Below are 26,128 nucleotides of genomic sequence, written 5' to 3' on the forward strand. Positions count from 1 at the left end.
GAAGGGCCGCGGGGGGTGCTGGAGCCTATCCCAGCCGTCTTCGGGCAGAAGGCCGGGGACACCCTGAACCGGTTGCCAGCCAACCGCAGGGCACACAGATGAACAACCATCCACGCTTACACTCACACCCAGGGACACATTTTGAGTGTTCAATTAGCCTGCCATGCATGTTTTTGGAATGTGGGAGGAAACCGGAGTACCCGGAGAAAACCCACGCAGGCCCGGGGAGAACATGCAAACTCCACACAGGAATCCACACAGGAAGGCTGGATGAAGCCAGGATTGAACCCACGACCTCTGCACTGTGAGGTCGACATGCTAACCACTGGATCACTGGGCCGCCCTATTTAAGATTAATACTTTGTATTGAATGCAATACCAACAGGGAGCCAGTGGAGTTGTTGTAAGATTGGAGTGATGTGGTGGTGAAGGGGGTTCTTATGAAAATGCGAGCAGCAGAATGACTTCCCGCCTTGACGACTGTAACTCTCTGGTGTTGCTTTTCTCCTTGTGTATGTTTTTCTTTGCTTGCAACTTTTCATAAGTTGCATGATAAATTCAATCTATGGTTATTCTGATTTTTCATGTGTATATTTTCAATTGCACTTATAGACTGGACTTATGCTAAGATAAAGGTACGAAATAATATGAAAGATGGTTTGGTAGTCTATTTTTATTTGTTGTAAACTTACTAAACGCATGCCCATTTTAAATCAACTAACTAACAACAACTAAAAATTAATGTGCATATTACAACAATAATGCAAGCAAATCTCTGGCTTTAACAATTCAACATGAACAACTTTGACATTAGTTTGACTATTGTTTCATTTCATGAAACATGCGAATGTAAACATGTTCACTGAACTTCTTAAACAATGAAGTGACATGATCTGGTTCTGCCTTCTGAGCCAATCACGGCCGGCCATCACATTCCCCGCAGAGATGCCGAATTGGAAAATGAGAGCACTCACTCTCACACAAATATAGTCAACACAGTACTCCCGAAGACACCTCCGTGACCAAACGCAGGAGACAGACGGTGCGTGTTTCTGACAGTTGTCAGCAAAACGGTCATACATCTGTGATGGACTGAGATGTTCGGTTTATGACGACTACACCGATGGATGAAAATCTGTCCTTTTTTTTTTCCATTTCCCGTTATTCGTCAGTCATCAGCAAAACGGGCATCCGCCAATGCCAGACTGACTTTCCGTCAGTACGGATGGAATACCCACCTCTGTATTTGGTTTATGTAACAACAAACAAATGTCATCCTACAACTGAGTAGTCTACAAATGCGATGTTGAATAAAATGAATGTTGGCACACAATCGTTGTTCATGCAATATTAGATAGACTGTAATATTTTGGCAACACTTTGTGCTGCTGCTCTTTCTCACTGCTGGTTCCGTGGTCCCGCTAGCCCTGCTATGAATCTTTTATGGATAGTGGCGATCAGACTAGCTAAAGCTAGCAATGTGAGACTAACAGTGATGCTCATCCATCCATCCATTTTCAACAACGCTTTTCCCGAACAAGGTCGCAGGAGGGTGCTGGAGCCTATCCCAGCTGATTTGGAGTGGAAAGCAGACGACACACCGAACCGGCCGCCAGCCAGTTGCAGTATGTGATGTTTATTATTTTGTTATACTAAAAGTACACTGAGACAGTCCTGTGGTTGGGGAACGCTGCTCTAAAAATGCAGCTGGTGACAGCTGAAAATTTTGTGACCAGATGATGCATTTTGATTGGCCACCTGAATTTCTGACCTCAGAATATTGCTCATGCAGCGTGCACAAATTACATTTTATATCTCACAGGGCAAAAGGAAAAAAAATCTCAAAACAGGCTGGATATTCCCCTCAATGCATTGTGAGACAGAAAACGCACACACACAGCACAGCAGTGAATGGCCGGATTTGAGCTCAGCATTGATGTCTCTTCTTTCCTGCCAGGTCTCCTTCTCTCCATTCTGCTCCCAACGACCAGTCAAATTGCAGTGTTTGTAGTTATATCATGATATCATCACAAGCGCAATTAATCGTTCAGCCGTAGTACTAACAAATTACAGATCGTGCAGTCGTGTATCTTGCACTGCTTTTAATTTAAATTTTAAAATGCAAAAAAAGGAATCATTAAAACCAACAGGAATTCATCCCCAAAATTAATATATAAATTTGCCATTCATCTATAGATGGTGAAAATAAGATCATAAAATTTGCCCATTTTGCTGAAATTTATTCGCCCCAATATTTCAGACTATAAGCAACCTTTTTTCCACTGTTTTTTTTTTGTTTGTTTTTTTTTTTTTTTTTAAATATGTAGCTCATCCGATGGGTATTCTGCAACAGAAGCATCACATTCTTATCTATTTTAGCCTTGCTTTGACTCACCAAAATCATGTATACCATTCATGAATTTTGGGATGAAATGAATGTTGAAATGTGTTTCATATTTTTAAATCAAATTTGCACCCATTATAACAAAATTATTTTCTGCACATTGTGTGCATATTTTGATGTGACTGTGATGTGATTTTGTGTTAGTTTGAGTTGTTTCCCCATGTTGATTTCCTACATTAAAGTTGGCAGTTTTTGATTTCTTTTATATTTGTACAGTATGATTTCTGCCCGACCTGAATGTACGGTGGTTATTTCATCAAATAGCTAAGAGTTCTCCATATGTCAAAATGATGTTAAAGAAGATCAAATGCAAAGTATTCTTCGCTTCATGCTGTTTATTTGTCATCCACATTTATTCAAATCAGGGGCGGGTGATTAATCGAGTTCCAGGGTCAAGATGTTTTTTTCTTTCTGAGTGGCTTCTATACTTCAGAGCACATCTTGCATTTTGTGTGACATGGTGGCCAACACTGGCACACTTTTGTCAGTAATTTGGAATTGGTTCGGGTTTGTAGTGTCATGCGATGAGCAAAAAACAGTCCCGATCAAGTGATTCAACATTTAAAACAAAAATATGCAGCAGATTTGGAGAACTGTTCCCTTGTACGCAACTCAGAGGAACACAAGGACATCAGAAGAGGCAAGCTGGGGAAAATGCAGCACTCGCGAAAAGCAATCAGGAATGTAGGATGTATAAAATGCTACCATCTAGCTAAGACATACAACCTTGAGTGATAAATTAAACTCCAACCAACAGACAAATAAAGGACTTTGACAATACAAAACGCTGCAACAAACCATCTTCATTTTGACTGTCCTCAAAACAGCCACCCCACAGCATGTGCTGATGAAAAATAGATTATCAGCTTGTGAGTGAAGGCGAATCCAGGCGCCAATGCAGTATGTATATCATTCAATGGCATGTTTGTGCTAATACACTATGCATGAGTTGTCCAAGCATCATGTAACATTCAGCAGGTTAGGGAGGCTGGAGGTGAGGCCAACACAGCCTGCAGCCAAAGTTGCCTGCTTTTCAAAGTGAGCTTTATCACAGCTCGCTGGTGCCACATGAGTGATGAGGGAACACACACATTCCTCCTTTGCAGTCAGCCTCAAATGCATTGTTACACTTACAAACACTCACCTCAGTACGCTGCATGCAAGACAAATTCCCTGTTCCCATTACAGGCACAAAATGCACCAAAGAGTGAGCGCGCGCACACACACAAACACACACACGCACATATACATGCACATACACGGCTAGGCACAACCAATTTCAAAGTTTCACCTCGGATATCAAGTATACACACAAATGCATACACACCTATTTACTGAGACTCGACTTGTAATGACAGGGCAGCAACATAATTTTGTGAGTACTGTATGAGCACTTCAAACAATTGGCACCCCAGACAACAAAAACACACACTGTTACAGTAAATGTGCATAATATATAGTTATTTTTTTCTTTTTCGTTTTAGGATTGCCGGATTCCCCCCCCCCCCCCCCCCACACCCCACCACGAAAAAGAAAAAAAAATAATGCTCCAAAAAAGAGGTTAACATTGCAAAGTTTTGGACATTTGAAGTTGATTAAGGTGTGTGTGTGTGTATCTATCTATCTATCTATCTATATATATATATATATATATATATATATATAGATTTTATTTATAAGCGCCTTTCAAGACACCCAAGGACACTTTACAATAACAAAAAACACAAAATATACTGTATATATCTATAGATATATATAAATATAGATATACACACACACACACATTCAGTCAAAACTCGGTTTTCGAACGCCTCTGTTATCGACCAAATCAGATTCCAACCAGAAAATTCGAGAGTTTTACACCTCGGATTATGACCGAAAACCGGTTTTCGACCAAACTGAGCAAACCCAAATACGCCACTCGACTCTTCTCGGCTTCCTTACATGAGCGTTACACGAGGAAGCTTCCTCGTGTAATGCTCTTTGTTAGCAGGCTTGTTTGTGATTTACACAAATTTGACAGTTTTTTTTTTTGTTGTTATTTCTGGATTGTGTATTAGCCCCTAATCATGGCCAAATAAAATAGTTTCGGATTTCGAACAAATCGCTTTTCGAACAGCCTTCCGGAACGGATTATGGTCGAAAACCGAGATATGACTGTGTGTGTGTGTGTGTGTGTGTGTATTGTGTACATATATATATATATATAGTGTTAGCGGGTCACAGTGCAGAGGTACAGGGTTTGATTCCGGCTCCGGCCTTCTGTGAGGGGTTTGCATGCTCTCCCTGTGCCAACGTGGGTTTTCTACAGGAACTCCAGTTTTCTCCCACATTCCAAAAACATGAATGGCAGGCAAATGCAACACTCTAAAACTGTCCCGAGGTGTCATTGTGAGCTTGAATGGTGTGCCCTGTGATTGGCTGGCAACCGGTTCAGGGTGTAACCGCCTACTGTCTGAAGACAGCTGGGATAGGCCCCAGCACGCCCGCGACCCCTGTGAGCATTGGCGTACGGGAGACGGTGGTTAGAATCCCGCTTGGGGCAAAAAAAAAAGAGCACATAACACCATCCAGTGTGGGTCCTTGGGCAAGATCCTTCACGCTAATGCCTACCTCATACAATGATGAGAGACAATAAAACGAATGACATGCCGGCTCAGACGTCGCCCGGCCAAACAAGGTCTGCATCAGGTGCTGGGGAACCAGAGCACCTTGATGAAAAATGGGCTACTGGAACAAAGCGGAGATGGGAGGGATGCGATAACATGGCTCTGTTGGAATGCTACTACTCAAGCAACCCTAGTCAGAGGGGTTACATGCAGAGAATGTGGGCTAAATGGTTACTTCGAAACCCACAGTCACGGTTGACCAGCTCAGTGTTCCAACATCCACAAACGGCAACTGCTGTCACAACTTGAGATTGATGAGGTACAACGCAGGTTCCATGGTGAAGGGCCCCAGGCTGCCAGATCAGAGGAGGAGGTCATACCAGAGATTGGGAGGCAAGCCCCAATGAATGCAGATGATGAGATTGGGAGGCCAGCCCCAATGAATGAAATGCTGAGCGAGGCAGCAACTGACCTTTCATTCATGGCGAGAATGAAAGCTGGGCAACCTAGAAACCGATTACAACGGCTATGTGAAGTACCACCTGAAAGTCTCATGGAAATTGTGAATGCAGCACTGAGGGCGATCCCTACCGTAACGATCACGGAAACCAATGAGCTGATATACGCTTCAGCATCAGTGACCCTAGAGATGCTTGGCTAAAAGAGCAACCATGGAAGCCATGAGATACGTTACCCACCATGGAAAAGACGGTTGGAGGCTAAGATCAAGGCGGCTCGGAAAGATGTGAGTCAATTGACGGAGGCCCAGAGAGGTGTGATGAAAAGGCCGATACCCGAGAGGTACATCCAGATGACCATACCTATAGCACTCGAAACTGCCAAACAAAGGCTCCAAGCCTTGTCCAGCCGCCTAAAGCGGTACACGAAAGAGAATGAGGCCAGAAGAACAAACAGGCTGTTCGCAACACAACCTGCGAAAGTGTACGCTCAGTGGCAGGGTCCTAACAACAGAGCTGACCCACCAAGACTGGAAACTGAAAGGTACTGGAAAGGCAAATGGGAGAAGGAGGTTGCACATAACAGCAGTGCACAATGGCTGGTGACCCTGAGAGAGGAGCACAGCAACCTCCCTGAATAGAACCTAGTTACCATAACAGTGGCAGACATACAGGAAAGAGTCTCAGATATGAAGAACTGGACAGCACCAGGCCCGGACATGGTCCACACCTACTGGCTAAAGAAACTCACAGCACTCCATGAGCGCCTAGCAGCACAAATGAACCAGCTGCTGAGGGATGGGACTCACCCAGGATGGCTAACCGAAGGGCGAACGATCCTGATCATGAAGGATCCCTCAAAGGGTTCAGTCCCATCCAACTATCGGCCAATAACCTGTCTCTCCACAACATGGAAGCTCATGTCAGGCATCATTGCGGCTAAGATAAGTGGACACATGGATCAATACATGAGCGAAGCACAGAAGGGCATTGGTAGAGATACCAGAGGAGCCAAACATCAGCTCCTGGTTGACAGAACAGTCGCACAAGACTGCAGGTCCCGACGTACCAACCTGTGCACAGCCTGGATTGATTACAAGAAAGCCTATGACTCGATGCCACATACATGGATCACTGAATGCTTGGAGTTGTATAAGGTGAACAGGACCCTAAGAGCCTTCGTTGCGAACTCGATGAGGATGTGGAAAACCACACTTGAAGCCAATGGCAAGCCACTTACCCAAGTGTCCATCAAATGTGGCATATACCAAGGTGATGCACTCTCCCCACTGCTATTCTGCTTAGGACTGAACCCCCTAAGCCAAGTAATCACCAAAACAGGCTGTGGATACCTCCTCAGAAATGGAGCTACAATCAGTCACCTCCTCTACATGGATGACATAAAGCTGTATGCTAAGAGCGAAAGGGACGTAGACTCCCTGATCCACACAACCAGGATCTACAGCAGCGACATCGGGATGTCATTCGGGCTTGAGAAATGTAGTCGGATGATGACTAAGAGAGGAAAGGTAGTCCGCACTGAAGGGTTCTCACTCCCTGAAGGAACAATAGCAGACATCGAGGACAGCTACAAGTACCTCGGTATACCACAAGCCAATGGCAACCTCGAACTGGCAACAAGGAAAGCGGCTACGGCCAAATACCTCCATCGAGTGAGGCAAGTCCTAAGAAGCCAGCTCAATGGCAAGAATAAGACCCGGGCAATAAACAGCTATGCCCTGCCAGTGATCAGATACCCTGCAGGAATAATAAGGTGGCCAAAGGAAGAGATTCAGACCACGGACGTTAAGACCCGAAAGCTCCTAACCATGCATGGAGGGTTCCATCCCAAATCCAGCACCCTGAGACTGTACGCAAGCCGAAAGGAAGGAGGCCGGGGACGAGTGAGTGTGAGAGCCACTGTCCAGGATGAAACATCCAAGCTCCATGAATACATCAAGGAGAAGTCTCCAACGGATGACGTACTCAGAGAATGTCTCAGACAATGGGGAACAGAAGATGAGGCACTGGAAGAGGGACCATCATGGGAGGACAAGCCCCTACACGGGATGTAACACCGGACCATAACTGAAGTGGCCGATCTCAAGAAGTCCTATCAGTGGCTAGAGAGGGCTGGCCTGAAGGACAGCACAGAGGCACTCATCCTGGCTGCTCAGGAGCAGGCCCTGAGCACCAGAGCCATTGAGGCCCAGATATACCACACCAGACAAGACCCAAGGTGTATGTTGTGCAAAGAGGCACCTGAGACGATCCAACACATAACTGCAGGGTGTAAGATGCTGGCAGGGAAAGCCTACATGGAACGCCATAACCAGGTGGCTGGCATAGTCTACCGAAACATCTGTGCGGAGTATGGACTGGAAACCCCAAGGTCAAAATGGGAAAAACCTCCGAAGGTGGTGGAGAATGACAGAGCGAAGATCCTGTGGGACTTCCAGATCCAGACTGACAAGATGGTAATGGCGAACCAACCAGATATCGTGATCCTAGATAAAGGGCAGAGGAAAGCCGTTGTAGTGGATGTAGCGGTCCCAAGTGATGGAAACATCAGAAAGAAGGAACACGAGAAACTCGAGAAATACCAAGGGCTAAGAGAGGAGCTGGAGAGAGCCTGGAAGGTAAAGGTGACAGTCGTGCCTGTGGTGGTCGGAGCACTAGGGGCAGTGACCCCCAAACTAGATGAGTGGTTGCAACAGATCCCGGGAACAACATCGGACATCTCAGTCCAGAAATGTGCAGTGCTGGGAACAGCAAGGATACTGCGCAGAACCCTCAAGCTTCCTGGCCTCTGGTAGAGGACCCGAGCTGAATGAGGGACGGACACCACCCGGGGGGGGGGGGGGGGGGGGGGGGTGAGACGAGGAATTATTATTATTATATATACACACACACACGCATATATCTATACATACATACATACATACATACATAGAGAGAGAGATGGATAGATATATATCATATCATCCTAATCGGGGATTTTAATATCCATGCATGCTGTCCAGAAAAACCACTAGCAAAGGACTTCTGAAGACTTATCGACTCTTTTAATTTCGTGCAATATGTGACCAGCCTGACACATGAACGAGGACATGTTTTAGACCTTGTCCTTGCTTATGGTCTCCCGGTGTCAAATCTGGAAGCCCTTTAAAATGGGATTTCTGATCACATGGCAGTTTTATTTGACGTAGTCTTTTCGTGTGCTGCTGTAAAATCTGCCGCTCCTGGTTGCAACCGCCGAATTTTTCACCCTCTCACTGCTAGTCGGTTCTCTGATCCCTTTAATAACCTTTGCGTACCCTCATCTAACACAGAGGAACGCACCTTTTGGTTCAACACACACACAATAGCATTTGAACAGGACTTTATAGCCAATGTATACTATTAGACGTGTAGCAAAAATGAAAACCAGAGAGCTGTCGATGAGTAAGAAATGAGACATTGTCAAGCTGAGAGCAGATGGAAAATCAGTCGGAGCTATTTTCATTGGCCATTGCCCATACAACCACTTGAAAAGTCTAAAAAGAAAAAAATACGAGTATATTAAAAAAACAAAAACAAAGATCAAGGAAAACGACAGTAGTTAATATAACACCACCAACAACAACCAATGGACATCAGTTAACATATCACAAGCTACTGTTCACAGAATAATTCATAAACAAGGAGGGGCTGCAACGGAAGATGCAAAATATAAATCCCAAGAGAACTTGAGAGCCCAGACATACTGCACAATCTTATTTGTGCAACTCAGTGGAATTCATGTCATGGCTTGGGGTTCCATGACTTTCTGGGACAGACTCATTAACCTTCACTGATGTCACACATGATGGCAGCAATAAAAATGAACTCATCTACATCACATTTTTTGCTAGTTTATGCAAAGATTGAACCATATTGATTGGGAGAGTTGCCAAACAGGCAGTAAGAGTAGACTTGCTCCCAAAATAACAAGAAGTTCACAAAGCAGGAAAATAGTGTTCATTGTTTAACCAAGTGGTCGAAAAGTTTGTATTCCCTGCGTGGTTCAGGGAAGATGGCCAAAGGATGTGTATCATTTTGGTGGATCATTATCAATCACTGTGAATCATATTAGACTTCTTATTAATCTTTCAATTTGGGAGTCCTGACTAGGAATGGCTTAAATGAATTGGCGGTTGCACAAAACACATTTTTAATGTGTGAATATATAATTTTAATGACCCCCTTCGAATTTAGTCTTACATTTCTACTTCCTTAACTAAAACAATATCTACTTATGGAACATTTAATTTCATATGCTTTTGATAAACACATTAAAAATAATATACAACAAAGCTGGTGTCGGCCCGTTGGCTTGGCCCTAATCAAGTTTTCCAGTTTCTCATTTGGTCCCCTTGCTAAATTAAATGGCCACCCCTGTGCTCTGGGATGACACTCACCTTTAGAGATGAGTACAAGCAGTGCGTTTGAATGATTCACTGTGAAGAGTTGACATTAGATTTTTTTGTTGGTCAATTTAATCTACTTTGCACATTCTTTTGAACACAGAAGACAGTGGATAACCACATGAGCATCTCTCTCTCTCTCTCTCTCTCTCTCTCTCTCTCTTTCACTCACACACACATACACACACACACGCACAAAGTCTGATATTCTGCATGCATGAGTTCACTTCCTCCTTAATGTGACCCTCCTTACCATCTCACACTGAGCTCGATGTATAATACATGTTTTATTCCCCGCCTAAAGGCCAAATGCTGTTGAGTGTGTCGAGGTTCTTTGTGTGAGCAACTCCGTAATACGCAAAAGCCGAACATGATATACTGGATGTCATTCATATGATTTTACTCATATTCAAATGCCCATCGTGTACTCAGGATGACTCCCAGTCCTTCATTAAAATATATCTGATATGCATCAGGATGCATTGGAATGGAATCAATTTGTCAGTGATGCCTTATAAATCATCATGGAATGAAAAGCATGAGGTGGCAAGAAATTCCCAACCCTCGTATGAAGTTATATCGGTATTTTGCTCACCTTGAGAAAAACTGTTACCCTTACTGGGTGACTATATTCTGTTGAACCCTTTCATGCACCAATAATGATAACCTGTAACCCGATAACATGATAAGATGTCCACTGCAGTAACCGCTGTCCTTGAAAAGGTTAAAACACGATTGACATAAATTTCGAATCTAACATCTGTTACAGTGGTGGTTCACGTTTAGCATTATTATCATTTATTTATTATTATTATTATTATAATGCATCAATAATAGGTGTGAGTAATCAAACTTATAGTCCTGACTATTTGAAATAGTCTTCATTTAGTCTTATCATACACATATGCATTCCTCAGAGTCAGAGCCTCAAACAGAACCAACTTGAGATACCTTCAAATGTTTTACTTTGTTTTGGTTTCCTGAACACTTTGTTACAGGAGCATTTGTTAAGGTACTCGTGAAATAAAGTTGAGTTGAGCTGAATTTTGCTGGCTGTGGGTTTTCATCATACGATGTGGTTGGAGGAATTGTATTAATGCTAGTAAGAGGAGCTACATATACATCTGCCTGCAAGCCACAACGTGAGCACCTATCTCACTGAAGTTAGGTTCTGCTAAAAATAAAAAATATATATTCATTAAAAAATTGCACTTTTTTTTTGGATAAATCAATTGGTTGCTGAAGACGAAATCAAATACAGTGGTACCTCTACTTACGAACGTCTCTTCATATGAATTTTCAAGTTACGAAACGCCTCAACAGGAAAATATTGCCTCTTGTCACGAAATAAATTTAAAGATATGGAAAATAAAAATACAGCATGGTCTGCTACTCACAGCTCAGAGTTTCCTGATTGCAAAATACTTATAGCTGCTCTGCCATTGGCTATTATCGAGCATCATCCTGGCATCCCATTGGCTAAGAGGGACCTCTACCATACGAGTGTGTAGATAGATATGTGTCTATTCAGCGTCCTCGTCATTCACCTCTCGGGCCAGGAGGTGTTCCGATAGTTTTATCTAAATGTGAATCACACAGAAAAAGTGTTCACCAGTCGGGCGATCGCTGACTATCCTGATGTTTGCCTTAGACATTTTCAAAGGATTGTTAAAAGCCAACAAAACAAACGTCCTTGGATCAGTTCTTTACAAAACCTCAGGCAAAAAACACTTCTAAGAGAGAACATGAGAGTGCAAAAAATGATGAGGACGCAGTTAAAAATTAAATGTCCATCATTTTTATTCTTTATTCTTAATAATAATAATCTTAATTGTAACATGTATTTGTTTAATACTTTTATGCATTTTTGTGGTTTACAAAACATTTATGTCTGTATTTGGGGGGGGGGGGGGCGCCTTGGAATGGATTAGGGCAGAGGTCCCCAACCGCCGGTCCGCGGACCGGTACCGGTCAGCAGGGCATTTGGTACCGGGCCGCACAGAAAGAAGTTGCCTTAATTCCGTTTTATTTATTTCGGAATACGAAAGATGTTTTATTTTGAAAAATTACCGGATTCTCCGTTACATCCGCCTGTGTCACGCTTGACTCACGTTAAGCCACGCTTCTCCGTCACGTGACCGATTACACTAAAAACAAAACGCTGGAGCTCGCAAAATGAGTAAAAAAACGGGCTGGAGATCGCAAATGACGGCGGCCTTAAAAGGACGTTCGAGACAACTGGATTAAAGTTATGGCTGAATACTCTGAGATCGCCACAATAGCACTGTTGCTATTTACGACATCCTACCTGTGGGAGGTGGGGGTTTTCTGCAGCAACGGCGACTAAAACAAAATTACGAAATAGACTGGACATAAACCACACACTTGAGGTGTCATTGTCTCCTATTACCCCGAGATGGGACCATCTGGTTGCAGAAAATCAAGTTCGGGGCTGTGGTGAATCGGCATTTTCATGCACTTTGAATTTGCGTTGTATCATATTTTGAAGGCATTAAACATTACCATAGCGATAAGAGTGTTGCGGCCATATTAGACGCTCCTTGTGTTTATTATTATATTTCGAAAACACCACAGTTTTCATGCAGCTCATACCATATTATTTTGTTGTATTAATCCGCCACACCTTAAATGCCGGTCCCTGAAAATATTGTCTGACATAAACCGGTCCGTGGGGCAAAAAAGGTTGGGGACCCCTGGATTAGGGCATTTACATGGAAAATGTGTCTCTTCTTAAAAAAAAAATTCTAGTTAAGAACTTTCTTCCAGAACCAATTGATTTTGTAAGCAGAGGTACCACTGTATTTGGAACGTAAAGAGCAGGCCAGCTGATTCAACACTCAATCTCAGTCAACACAACAATTTCTCTACAACAACATTGAGTGCTCATGGCATTTATCCTTACGCATAATATTTGAAACAGACAACACATGACAGACAAATTGGTAGATTGGTAAAGTTGATCATCTTCTTCTCTTTGCTCTTGGCTGCCCATCCTCTTCTCTCGCTCGCTCACATCAATGGCAAACAATGATTGGGGAGTGAGTGAGAGAGGGGAGGGTCCATGCAGTGAAGATGGAAAAGAATAAATAGGTTGAAAAACAAATGACAACAGATCAAAATGATCATTGGAAGTGAAGAGCTTCATTTTCAGGAATAACCTGCAGGAGACAGAAAAGGAATATAAAGCAAAGTAGAGTTTCAAATGTCTGCTGGTTACATGTATCCTTGTGTGTGTGTGTGTGTTTGTTTTTGTTTTGTTTTGTTCACACTTGTTTTTATCTATGATAAGAAGGGGCAGATGCCAATTGAAGCTACCAGATCAAATATTAGACATGGAAGTTAACATTTTAATCAGATGAGCATTCATGGCCTGGAGATGAATTGCAACATCAAAATGAATAAGTAGTTGGAAATCAATTGCTTGCATTAGACTCAACAAGCGCGTAACACATTGTCATAAAACATTTTCTTTATTCTTTTGTGATACTTTTCTAAGCGTTTTCCAGGGCTTCGGTCCATTGTTGTTTTGATCTGGTGGCTTAATCCCTTGAGTGTCCTCTTTCGCAGGGATAATGTAGTCTCTTTGGTTGACATCTGAAGATTGCCTTTGCCAGTCGAAAACCTTTAGCTTCCTTTGTTGGTTTGGCAGTGTGTTTTGGGCGATTATCTTGCTGCCATCAAATGTTACTTTTTTTATGAAGATGAAAGGATCCATTCCAGAAGAAGCCATGCTAGCCATGCTATTAGCACATTAGCTTGTATGTTCATGAGCAATGATATCCAACCTTTACCCAAACTTTTGCCTTTCTATCACTTTGGTGAAGTTTAATCTTTATCATATCAGCCCATAAAACAAATGAAAGTGGAAAGACCCTGTCAAGTAAATTCAGAGATTTGTTTAGAACTCAGTTGTGGCGATTTCATGTTAAACTGTTTTTCACCATGCTAGTTTTCTTGGCTTTTTTCTGGGCATAGCTAAAACAGTGCCCAGCATGAGTCAATAACCCCCTGCGAACCTAGCATCAGGGATTTACTCAATAGGCTGTGATGTAGTGTTCAAATTTATTCAAATTTGGTAGGATTCGCTGTGCTGTGCTAAATGTATGTGACAATTTTATTTTGACTTTACAATTTTTTCTTCTTCTTCTACAGGACGTTTAAAAAGGTTTGGCAAATTCCAACATGGAAATCTTATTCCCCTATTTACTCATAGAATGTCTTCTAGTTTACATGTTTGTTGGTGACACGTTTAACGAGTGTAGAAGTGGACTTCACAGGCAACACTCAAATCTGAACGACAGTGTATACTATATTATGCTGTACTGTGTGTGTGTGTGTGTCCCTATAAAAAATCCTCGTCTCACCCCCCCTCGGGTGGTGTCCGTCCCTCATTCAGCTCGGGTCCTCTACCAGAGGCCAGGAAGCTTGAGGGTTCTGCGCAGTATCCTTGCTGTTCCCAGCACTGCACATTTCTGGACTGAGATGTCCGATGTTGTTCCCGGGATCTGTTGCAACCATTCATCTAGTTTGGGGGTCACTGCCCCGAGTGCTCCGACCACCACAGGCACGACTGTCACCTTTACCTTCCAGGCTCTCTCCAGCTCCTCTCTGAGCCCTTGGTATTTCTCGAGTTTCTCGTGTTCCTTCTTTCTGATGTTTCCATCACTTGGGACCGCTACATCCACTACAACGGCTTTCCTCTGCCCTTTATCTATGATCACGATATCTGGTTGGCTCGCCATTACCATCTTGTCAGTCTGGATCTGGAAGTCCCACAGGATCTTCGCTCGGTCATTCTCCACCACCTGGTGTTTCCCAGTTTGACCTTGGGGTTTCCAGTCCATACTCCGCACAGATGTTTCGGTAGACTATGCCAGCCACCTGCTTATGGCGTTCCATGTAGGCTTTCCCTGCCAGCATCTTACACCCTGCAGTTATGTGTTGGATCGTCTCAGGTGCCTCTTTGCACAACCTACACCTTGGGTCTTGTCTGGTGTGGTATATCTGGGCCTCAATGGCTCTGGTGCTCAGGGCCTGCTCCTGAGCAGCCAGGATGAATGCCTCTGTGCTGTCCTTCAGGCCAGCCCTCTCTAGCCACTGACAGTGGTTGAATGGCTGTATTTACAGAGGTTTTTGGGGTTTGCCGACTTTTACCGGTGATTTATTCCTAACTACAGTCAGAAGGCTGAACCTCTGACGAGGCTTACCTCAAGTAAAGTTCCTTTCAAATAGACCCCTAGTGTTTGCGGAACAAAAACTGTTATTTGTTAACCCGCCTGTATTGACCCACCCTAATCCAGATCTCCCTTTTGGCTGAGGGTTCAGATTCAGGGGTGGGGGCAGTCCTATCCCAGCTCTACCCAGTCGACCAGAGACTCCAACCCAGTGCCTTCTGCTCCAGATGATTCTGCATAGACAAAGCTAACTATGATGTGGGGAACCATGAACTATTGGCCATTGTACTTGCCTTGCAAGAATGGAGACATTGGCTAGAAGGATCCAAAGAACAGTTCACTGTGTACACTGGTCACAGATACCTGGCCTACAATCACTCCACTAAGAGACTGAACTCCCGACAAGCACATTGGACTCTGCTTTTCACCTGATTTAATTTTGTCCTGTTTCCAGACTCCAAGACCCTGCAAGTGGATGGAACCAAATCCAAACCCATTTGGCCAGACCAATGCATTGTGGGAGCACTGCAGTGGGAGATTGAGAAAAAGATTACTGAGCCTCTGGAAGGCACCCAAATTCCGACTGTCCCACTAAGTTTTTTCCAGGCACGTTCTCCAAGTTGGCCAATTTCATGGCTACGCCCAAGCTCCCGTCATCATTGAAAACAGCACAGCTGCTGATCAATCATCTGTTCCGCCTCCATGGTCTTCCAGTGGTCATGGTCTCTGACCAGGCCCCACAGCTTGTGTCCTAGGTATGGAGGAAATTCTTCAAGGCAGGAGAAATAATGGCGAGCTTGTCATCAGCAAATCATCTTCAGACCAATGACAGACAGAGAGAGTGAATAAAAACCTGGAAGCGGCCCTCCGCTATGTATGCTGTCGATTGCCATAATGGTCTATCCATTTACCCTGGGTGGAATACCTGCATCATACTCTCGTCTCTTCAGTCTTTTATGTCCACTTATCAACCTTCTTTGTTCCCTTCTCAGTAGGGGCAGGTGGGCATCCCGTCATCGCAGCTCCACTCACGGCAGGCAATCAAAGCAGACACACAATCTCTCGCTGTGGAAAAATTGCGGCAGACGACGATATCTTCCACAAACCTCCTCGCTGCCCATCTTCAAAACCCGCCTCAAAACTCAATTGTATTCTTTGGCATTTGACTCAGCATGACTTAGATTTGTTCTTGGTTCTCCTGTTCAGTGTTTTCTACCGTCTTAATTACCGATTTGCTTTACTGTTTGTTGTATATGTTAAATTGCTCCATGTACAACACTTTGTATGCAGCGATGGCTGTTTGAAAGTGCTCTATAAATACAGTTGAGTTGAGTTGAAACCTACCGAACCGGACAGAAAGTCTGACCATCTACATGTTATTTGCATCTGGCCGGGAGTTCATGAAAATTTGGTCCACGACACATTTTGGACTCTAGGCATTGGGGCAGGTGTGTCCAGTAACTGGTCGACTGCATAGGCTATGGGCCGGAAGGTTGTCAGTGGGTATTCCACTATTTGAATCATCCCTCCTGCGCACCTTCCACATCTACCTATACCAGTTGGTCCAATAGGCAACATCTGTTTGGGTTGGGGCGTGGGGGGTACTGTCATGATTTTGCTCCAGACCTGTTGTCATTTTGGTCAGTCTATAGTTCTTCAAAAGTTTCATATAAACAAACATTGAATCTCTCTCTCTCTCTCTCTCTCTCTCTCTCTATATATATATATATATATATATATCGATCATTCAAAATTGTCTGACATTTTTATCGACTCAAAAATAACTTCAGACATTGTTGGTTTGTATAAATAAACAAATGGCACTTATTAGCTTGAGAATGTGTTATGTGGCGTTATGTGGTATGTAGTCGGCACTGTGTGTATGAATAGTACTATGCACATCTACCAGTCCAATTAGACTCCCACAAAGTTCTTCATTATAATTCAATTTCTTGTTACATCGAAATACTCTGTGCAACATTGAAGAAATAGCACTAAAATGACAAAAGTTAAACACATTAATTTATTAGGTTATATACTTGTGGAGTGGATTAAAGTGACCCTAACAATCGAACAATATTCAGCCGAGAGCGCTAATAAAGAAAATATGAGCAGCAGTGTTGATTTCAATACAGTAAATATTCCCATCCCCGGAATTCTATGGAAAGTAATATCTTTCACCCGGAATAAAAACCTATGCACTAACATTTTGACTACGATATTACGTGTTACCGGAACTTGCGTAAGCGAAAATTCCACTACCCATAACCCGGATGGAGGTGTAATGCCGCGGGAGCTTAAATACACGCAACGCCCACCCGATGCGACGGAAAAGACACAACGCTGAAACAATTTTTCACTTCGCATTTTTCGATCATCAGATTCTAAACGACGACGTGTAAGTGAGTTTTTATTGCCGTGCGTTTTACTGTAATTGTGAATGATTTTAACTTTATTCACTTACGTCCTGGAGAACGCGGCACTAGCTTAAAAGCAGCACCCACTCGACATGACCGAAGAAACGTGTTCGCTTCGCCGTTTTCATTCATCAGATTCGAAACGAAGACGTGTAAGCGACTTTTTATTGGCGTGCGTTTTACTGTAATTGCGAAAGATTTTAACTTTATTCACTTATGTCGTGTAGATCATCGCATCAAAACGTAGAAGAACTGTAACGACTGGAGCGGAGCGTTTGAGCGAGGCTGGACACAAAGTTAAAAAGATCTAGCAGACACTTGGAGTCGGAAAGACGCAAATCTACGAAACTTTAAAAAACAAGGCATCGATTCAACTCCTGATGACAAGCCACCATCCAGCAAGGAAGCAATGCAAATGGCAACAAAAATCCTTCAATATGCACAAGAATTACCAGACATCGGTGATCAACGGGACAGTTACTTGCAACTAGCAAGAAAACTGTATGACACGCAGGCAAACATTGTCATAAACCAAAGAATGCATCCAACAAAAAAATCCAAAATACACATTTTTTTCCCCAAGACAGAAAAAAAATAAACATTAAAATACTGTACGTATTTTACTGTTGTGATTTTTTGGGATACACCTGTATTGCAGTTTTTGTTATATAAACAGTTTTTGGTCAATATATTTTTGTATTTTATTGATTGCATTGTTACACGTGCATTTTGTCAACATACTTGCAGGTTCATAAAGGACATGTACCATGCTCATTTCCCAAATGAGGAATTTCTGTTATCAGGACAAATTGGACAGCGCAAACACGAGTCCGTACGAGACAATATTTCCTGTATCGCCAACCCCTTACAGTTTTATGGCATGGCACCCCTTTTGCATTTCAGTCTGCGTGCCTTATTTGTGTTCAATTTACTTTTGTCTTTTCTCGTGTGTTTCTGTAATCGGTATTGTGTGCTTGCTGAGGTCTTGTTTGCACATCTTAATTCAATTAAAAGGAAATAAAGCAGCTCTGACCGGCCTGTGAACCAGCCTCCACAGCTGAGAGCTGTCTGTACTGAAGCATGCAAGCTCACGCATGCATGCACGCACGCGCACTTGTGCACGCACACACGCACTTGTGCACACACACACGCACACACACACACACATGGGAGAGTGAGATAAAGACGGAGACAATCGACCCCATGTCTTGCTGTATTCCAGTTAGTTCTGACTATAATAATAATAATAATAATACATTTCATTTGTGGGCGCCTTTCTAAAAACTCAAGGACACCTTATACAACAAGCAGTTAAAAAACACAAATAAAATGTTAAAAACAATGTCAAATAAAATAAAATAAAATAAAACAAAATAGAGACAATGGATTTATGGTTAGAGTGAATAAGCTTGTCGAAACAGATGTGTTTTGAGGCTGGATTTGAAATGTGTTAATGAGTCTATGTTACAAAGGTCAGCGGGGAGTGTGTTCCAGAGTTGGGGAGCAGAGCGACTGAAGGCTCTATTCCATGGTGACGAGGCGAGCAGTCTGTTGGTGATAATCCTAAACAGCAGATTAAGTCCAGAATATGTCCTTTGCTGTGTGTGGGAAAGTTGACGAACTGTTGAAAACCAAAACTGTCCATACAGGAGGTAAAGTCTTTGGTGAGTGAGTTATTGATATTGTCCATGTGGATATTGAAATCTCCTAAGAGAATCAAATTTGGTGACGGTGTATACAGATGAGTGAGGAATATAGTGATGTCAGTAATAAGATAAGATAAGAAAACCTTTATTAGTCTCGCAACGGAGAAATTCCCAATTCACAGCAGCAAAGTTATGAAAGGAAGAAGTAGAACAACAAAATATAGGAGCTGCTGGAAAGGCAGCCACTCTCGCGGCGCCATTTTGAAGTCAAAATAACAAAAATAACACAACACAACACATAGGACACAGACAGTCGTGCAATCCTCACCAATTTTCTGCATACACTTTGTTGTCTGAAGCGGTTATAGATGAAAGAGGAGAGGATCAAAGTGTCCTTTCTCCAGTGGATCAGAGACGTCATGCTGAAAATGTGCTCACGTCTGCTACAAGCTAAGTTTTGAAAGCAAACACGAAGCTGTAGCGTCCATTGATGAAAATAGATTAGTTCACTTCTCCTATCCCACGTAATCCGCTTCAAACTCCAAGCCGCGACTCCCAGCTCCAAATCCGCATCGGCGCTCCGCGCTAACGCTCCTTTCTTACATCCATCCAGCCGCAGACTGTTCAACAGCACCGATCTCTCCGCTGAACAAAGCGGGGCTGTGAAAAATGCTGCCCATAACAGGCGCAAGACACAAGCGCCCCGGGACTGTCCAGCAACGACAGTCAAATGGCGCCGACATTCCTCCCAGTCAAAAACAGTGCTGGTATACCCATGCTGCCGAGAAGGCGCAACCACCAAGCAGAGTCTCCTCCTTGATGAATGTCGTGGCCAAAAAATGCTGAAAAAAGTCCACATCAGGTCCACACGACGTAACAACAAACACAAAGTGACAAAAGAAACACAAAAAAAACAAGGCTCATGAGAGCACTTGCTGACGGCTGCCTACTCGGGCGCCATCTTGACTTCATATAAATAAATCCTTGCTTGGTTTTGGTGGTCGGTAAATAGTGGCAATCAGTGTGGGATTTGATCCAGAGAGCTGTATAACTGTAGCTTCAAAAGATAAAAAAGCAGGCACATTTACGGGCGCAAATTTCCAATCATCACACAGAATCATCGCAAGGCCACCTATACCCAAGGATACATACAAAGTACCGTATTTTCACGACTATAAGGCGCCATTAAAAGTCAAACATTTTCTCCAAAATGGACAGGACGCCTTATGATGCGGAGCGTCTTGTGTATGCGCTGAGTTCCAAAACCTGACTGACAGCCGACACGCTGTTTATATAGAGAAAAGGCGGAAGTGACTGTGGACAGGCATGCGGCAAAGAAGTCGGCCAATCAGTGAAGGGTGGGCGTGTATATATACACATATGGAGAGCGAGAGAGAGAAAAGGCAGATGTGAGTGAGGACAGGCATGCGGGGAAGAAGTCCGCCAATGGGTGAAGGGTGGGCGTGTAAGTGGACGCTAAAGGTACGCCCCAAACAGGTACCAACACCTGTATAGAGTGTGGCTATGTGCATTGTTGCAAAACAACTTTGGTTTTGGTTTCTAAGAACCCCCGAAAATAAATTCTACAAAGAGACACGCCTACGAAGCTCAGTTCAAACTTCAAGCCATCGGTTATGCTTTTGGCATGCGTGCCCATCTCACAGCAGCGGTGAAAAACCAAGTCAAGCAAATGAACTCTGAGCTTGCCGTTATTCCCGGAGGCTTGACTAAAGAACTCCAACCGCTGGACATCGGCATCAACCGGGCGTTCAAAGTCAAGTTGCGAACGGCATGGGAACAATGAATGATCGATGGCAAACACAACTTTACAAAGAGTGAGAGGCAGCGAACAATTTGCGAATGGATTGTGGCTGCTTGGACGAACGTGTCTGCTTGCACTGTTGTTCGAGTTTTTGGCAAAGCCGGCATCATTTCTGTGGAGCCACATGGCAATGAGAGTGACTGACAACGAGAGGGAACACGGCGTTTTTGATGGATTACCGGTACTTGCACAATTGTTCAATTCTGATACAGAGGATGAGGACTTTGATGGATTTCTGGGTGATGATTGATCGAAAAACGTGAGTACATTGTACGATGGCTAAATAAAATACAACGGAACTCAGTTTTCCGTTGCCTTTTTAAAAACGTGTTTTTAGCTTGTATCTGTATGTCTTGGCATGCTACCGTATGCTTCAAGCTAACGTGTTTTTAGCGTGCGCGCATGCATGCCGTATGTTTAAGCTGGCGTATGTTTTACCACTTTAAAATTGCGCCCAATAATACAGTGCGTTTTGTCTATGTGTAAAATACAGAAATAGCACCCATTAATGAGACTGCGCCCAACCATACGGTGCGTCGAATGGTCGTGAAAATACGGTAATCAAGTAGGCCAATGCAAAGCAAAGCAAGTTGGACCAGAATGCGGAGAGAATGTAAAGAAATTAACTTGATAAAGTATAATTGCTATATGTACTGTAGAAATCACGGTTGGCCTAGTGCAGTGGTTCCCAATTATTTTCTGTCATGCCACCCCCAAGGAAGAGGAAAACATCTCGCCCCCCCCACACAGCTATAAATAGGATCATTTGATCCTCTCCTCTTTTATCTAGAACTGCTTCAGACAACAAAGTGTATGCAGAAAAGTGGTGAAGATTGCACGACTGTGTGTGCCCTATGTGTTGTGTTGTGTTATTTTTGTTATTTTGACTTCAAAATGGCGCCGCGAGAGTGGCTGCCTTTCCAGCAGCTCCTATATTTTGTTGTTCTACTTCTTCCTTTCATAACTTTGCCGCTGTGAATTGGGAATTTCTCCATTGCGAGACTAATACAGGTTTTCTTATTTGTCAATAAAATTGTTATAAGTACACCTTTGCATAATACTGTATCCTTATTAACGTATAAGAGAATAAAAAAAGAAAGAAATATGGACCAACTTACAACAAAGAATAGCTTTAGTAACTGGAACAGAAAATATTTAAAGTGCATCTGAAATTCAAAAATAACATTGAATTCTTAATTTAACAATAAATATTTTTTGACTGACCATGTCAAACCATACGATACTGAAAAATAAAATGACATAAACTCAATAACTAATAATGCATCCAAACTAATCACAAACATTATCTCAGCAGCACAATATTAAAAAAAAAAACAACCTTTAACCAGCAAATGAATTAAATGAATGAATGAATGAAAAAGATGATGTCTGGATTAATGGCTACAATGAGCACATTTTGCAATGCACAGCTTTTCAAAGTGAGGTTTGAAGCAGGACACAGCAACTCTTGGCTCCTGCTCAATGTGTAGTGGGGACCTGTATTATTAGTTTACTGAAGTAGCAGTCACAAAGCGGCATGATTGTTGGCAATATTCGGCACGTTTTCGCTGAAAAAAACTCAAGCAGCTTATCAGCATGATTGGGGTATAATGTCTTTAAGTGACGCCTTAATTTATTTGGCTTCATGCTGTCCGCTACCAAAATTTTTAGACAAAGTAAGCACATCGATCTTCCCTCGTCTGCCACCGCAGGCACATTGAAGCCAAGCTCTACATACGTCTCGTCATATTTCCTCCCTGAGAATGCTCCCTGCGCAAACTCTGCCAATGAGAGCGCCACTGCCCCCTCACGTAGTGGAGGTGCAACTGCAAGTTATTTTAGGACAGTAAAAAAAAAAAAAAAAAGCATGTTCCCCGAGGTCAAACGCCCCCCCCTGACGGAGCCTCGCACCCCCACTATTTGAGAAACACTGGCCTAGTGAGTGACGTAGCTGGAGTCAGACTGGCCAAAATTACCGGGTTAGGCTGCGTGTGAGTTTTGGACGTTACTTTTCAGCGTTCTCATGTATGTGTGTTTGACTGTTGGTCCTATTCAATGATCTACAGATTACATCAGTAACTTTGGCACTCCTTTCCCACGTGTCATTATGAATTGCTGCATTTTGTTTTCACTGAACTCAAGTATATCTGAAACTCACGAGTAACCAAAATTTCATATCGCAACATAAAGCGAAAAAAAAAAGTTAAAAAATTTAGTTGGGGCACTCGTAAGCCAAAGTACATAAGTGTTTATATATATACAGTATATAAATATATATATATTTTTTGTATATAAAACATAAGCATCTGTTTGAAAACAATAAAATACTCTATAATACCACCTTTTGTGATGTGAATCTTTTGATCTGCCTCAATGCTCAATAATGTAATGAATTTAAAACGAAAATGGGGTTTTCTCAGCTATTTTTGATGAGATTAAAATCGATTGATTAGATCAATTAATTACAGATCTTAATTAATTAATCTCACATTTTTAATCTCCTGACACCACTAATATGTGTGTGTATATATATATATATATATATATATATATATATACAAATGCAATGTACATATTGCAAAGTACAATTGAATTAAGTTACACAACTACATCTTCAATAAACATTGGTGAATTTGATGTATGCAGTCATAGTTGGTAAGATGAGTTGGAATACCTCCACCCAGGGAAAGATAGAAACAGTCACGAGTGCACTTTCAGTCGCAAAACAAAGATAACAAGCACATATTTCCACACCACTTGCTGTTTGCCACAAGTGGCGCAAAGTCACTGAACATGGCTCACGATGTAACCAGTTAACAGCCAGCCAACTCGCCAATGTCATTCACTCCCGCACTTTCAAAAGGCCATACCTGTTGAAAGTCAAACACATTTAGTCACAATGGCATGATCGAACATGAGGACTGCAACCTTAAATACCTGCACCTCACATGCATATATTTTGGTGTTTTATGCATGACTATTTAAAAAACATTAACATAATAAAATCAGTCTCTTTTATGGTGAGTACGTCGTAGATTTTGTCAATCAAATGAGTGGGCTGGAACCCAGCGATAAAAGAGCGATTTTGTATGATCAACATACTGTACGTTATCGGCTTCGGATAACACAGTACAGGAAATTATATACCAATTTGAAAATCAGAAAGTACTTGTGGTATCTGAACTATGATTACTGTGTTGCTTTTGTCCAATGTGCAATAGCTCTGACTGATTTTCCATCTTCTCGCAGCCTTTCATTTGCTCATTTTCCACTCAGAAATACTTCTTGCTTGCTGACACCAATAACTGATTTCAAATGTAGTCTTAGCGGGCAAAATCCAAATTTGAAGCTGATGGCCGAACCCATTAAAGGCTTTTGCGTTGCCCTAACTGGTAAAAATAGAGAGAAATGGTGTCTAATTCCATAAAGCATGTTTAGATGTTTAGACCACTAACTGTGCTGCCAAGCAAAATGCGCCCGTGGTATTTGCGCATATTTCAATGAGGTAATAGGATATATGGTGGAGAAATGACCCACCTTTATGCAAATAAGCCAGATTTATAACCATCTAATTGAATAACAGCAGTGTTAATAGCCAAATGCAGTTTGAGTGAAACAAATAATGTCAGTCGAAAGCTGGTGTAAAATTGGCGCTAATGGCAGCAGTTGCATCTTCAAACCAGGCAGAGCAGTCTATCTCTACACGCAGATCACTTACTGTGGGGCGGGGGGGGGGGATGCAATTTCGCACGCATTGCGACCTGCAACATCTGACAAATGGTAGAGAACGCTCCGACATGGATAAGAAATGTCATCTTAAATTACGTACGCAACACCCCGGTGTTCGGCCCGGGCATCCTGTGCACATCATGCGCGAATGCTCCAATATGCTGATGACATGTCGTCCTAATTTCCGCCCGCACTCCCCCCGCATGGTTATGAAATATGGCCATTTGGGGGGCGAAATGAAAGCTTTTGTGCGGACACAATTTAATCAAGAGCAGCTCTGATGCCAGGCGTGCTTGTAAGTGAATATAGAAGGAGAGGCATTGCATTTCTTTCATGGAGTTATGAACTAAGGGTTCACAACGGGACTGTCTGAAACGCTTTTTGTAAAAAAAATAAAATAAATAAAAACCTAAATAAAACAAATAAATAAATGTTACTTCAACCAATTGAATGAATGAATGAATATACCGTTGTCTTCCTCTTCATGGATTCTCATTAGAGCTTAATGCCACGAAATAAGGGAAACCTTCATGTCAATAAATCAAAAATATTTAGGCGATGCATTTAATGTTTTCTGAGATTTATGTGGGCATTAGTAGAGATGTGCATGTGAAGTTTGGTGGCGATAGGTATTTTCTGACAGTCCCTTTCGCACCTCCTCAGTCAGGATCCCGGGATAGTGTTCTGATCATTTTATTTTTTGCTTCCTATCTGTCATCGTTCTGCCTCGATGTTCTTGATGCAAAGCCAACATTTGTACTTTGCCGTGTATGGCCTATTGTAACCGGGGAAAACTCAGGTCCAAACTACACTCAGCTGTCGAACTTTGTGGGCTTGTTTGCACCAGTATGACATTCACGTAATTTCCTTTGTAGGACGTTAAGACGGAGCAAACTTCTCGTGGCAAATGAAGTGTAGTTGAAGGTGCTGTCAGCAGGTGTGAAGGTGCTGTCAGCGAGTACAGTTCATTCTTTATGTATTCGGCCCTGAGTGTCTAAATCAAGCTCTTATGCAGCATTTGTATGAATAATCTCAAACAAAACACAGTCTACAGACATGTAAAACTTCTGCACATATGAAAAATGTGTGGATGGAAAGATATTGTGCTAGTTTCTAAATTAGTGTGGCTGTCGTCATCAAAAATGATGATAAAATATCTGCAACGAGCCTTTTCCACATGAGGGAGACGAGGCGCAACAACAATGTTGGTCACATGAAGTAAATCTGAAATGCCATATTGTTGAAGAATAAAAATGAGACTCAAAGTGGTTTGTAAAATAAAAACTATGCTAAAATGTCTCTTTTCATTGACCAAATGACACGCAACAAAAAGTCAGGACTGTCATGAAATGTGATGTATTGATATGCTGACGACTGAAACTGGTATTTTCTCAACATAATAA

The 26,128-nt window shown here is 42.5% G+C and overlaps 1 protein-coding gene across 2 annotated transcripts in view; it reads right to left on the reverse strand.

Moving 5' to 3' along the window:
• The window catches only part of bcas3 (BCAS3 microtubule associated cell migration factor), a 342,963-nt gene that overhangs the window by 103,429 nt on the left and 213,406 nt on the right, over positions 1–26,128 (reverse strand). The window contains exon 23 of one of the 2 annotated variants that reach the window (XM_086126141.1): positions 11,699–13,095. The exons of the other annotated variant lie outside the window; for it this stretch is intronic. Coding sequence (XP_085982267.1) covers positions 13,085–13,095 — 11 coding nt within the window. The 3' untranslated portion in view covers positions 11,699–13,084. Of the gene's footprint in view, positions 1–11,698; positions 13,096–26,128 lie in introns of those variants that run through there. 2 annotated transcript variants of the gene reach the window in all.

The sequence above is a fragment of the Hippocampus guttulatus genome, chromosome 12, assembly GCF_054856545.1.
Source record: "Hippocampus guttulatus isolate MCC_2025c chromosome 12, RoL_Hgut_1.0, whole genome shotgun sequence".
NCBI lineage: Eukaryota > Metazoa > Chordata > Actinopteri > Syngnathiformes > Syngnathidae > Hippocampus > Hippocampus guttulatus.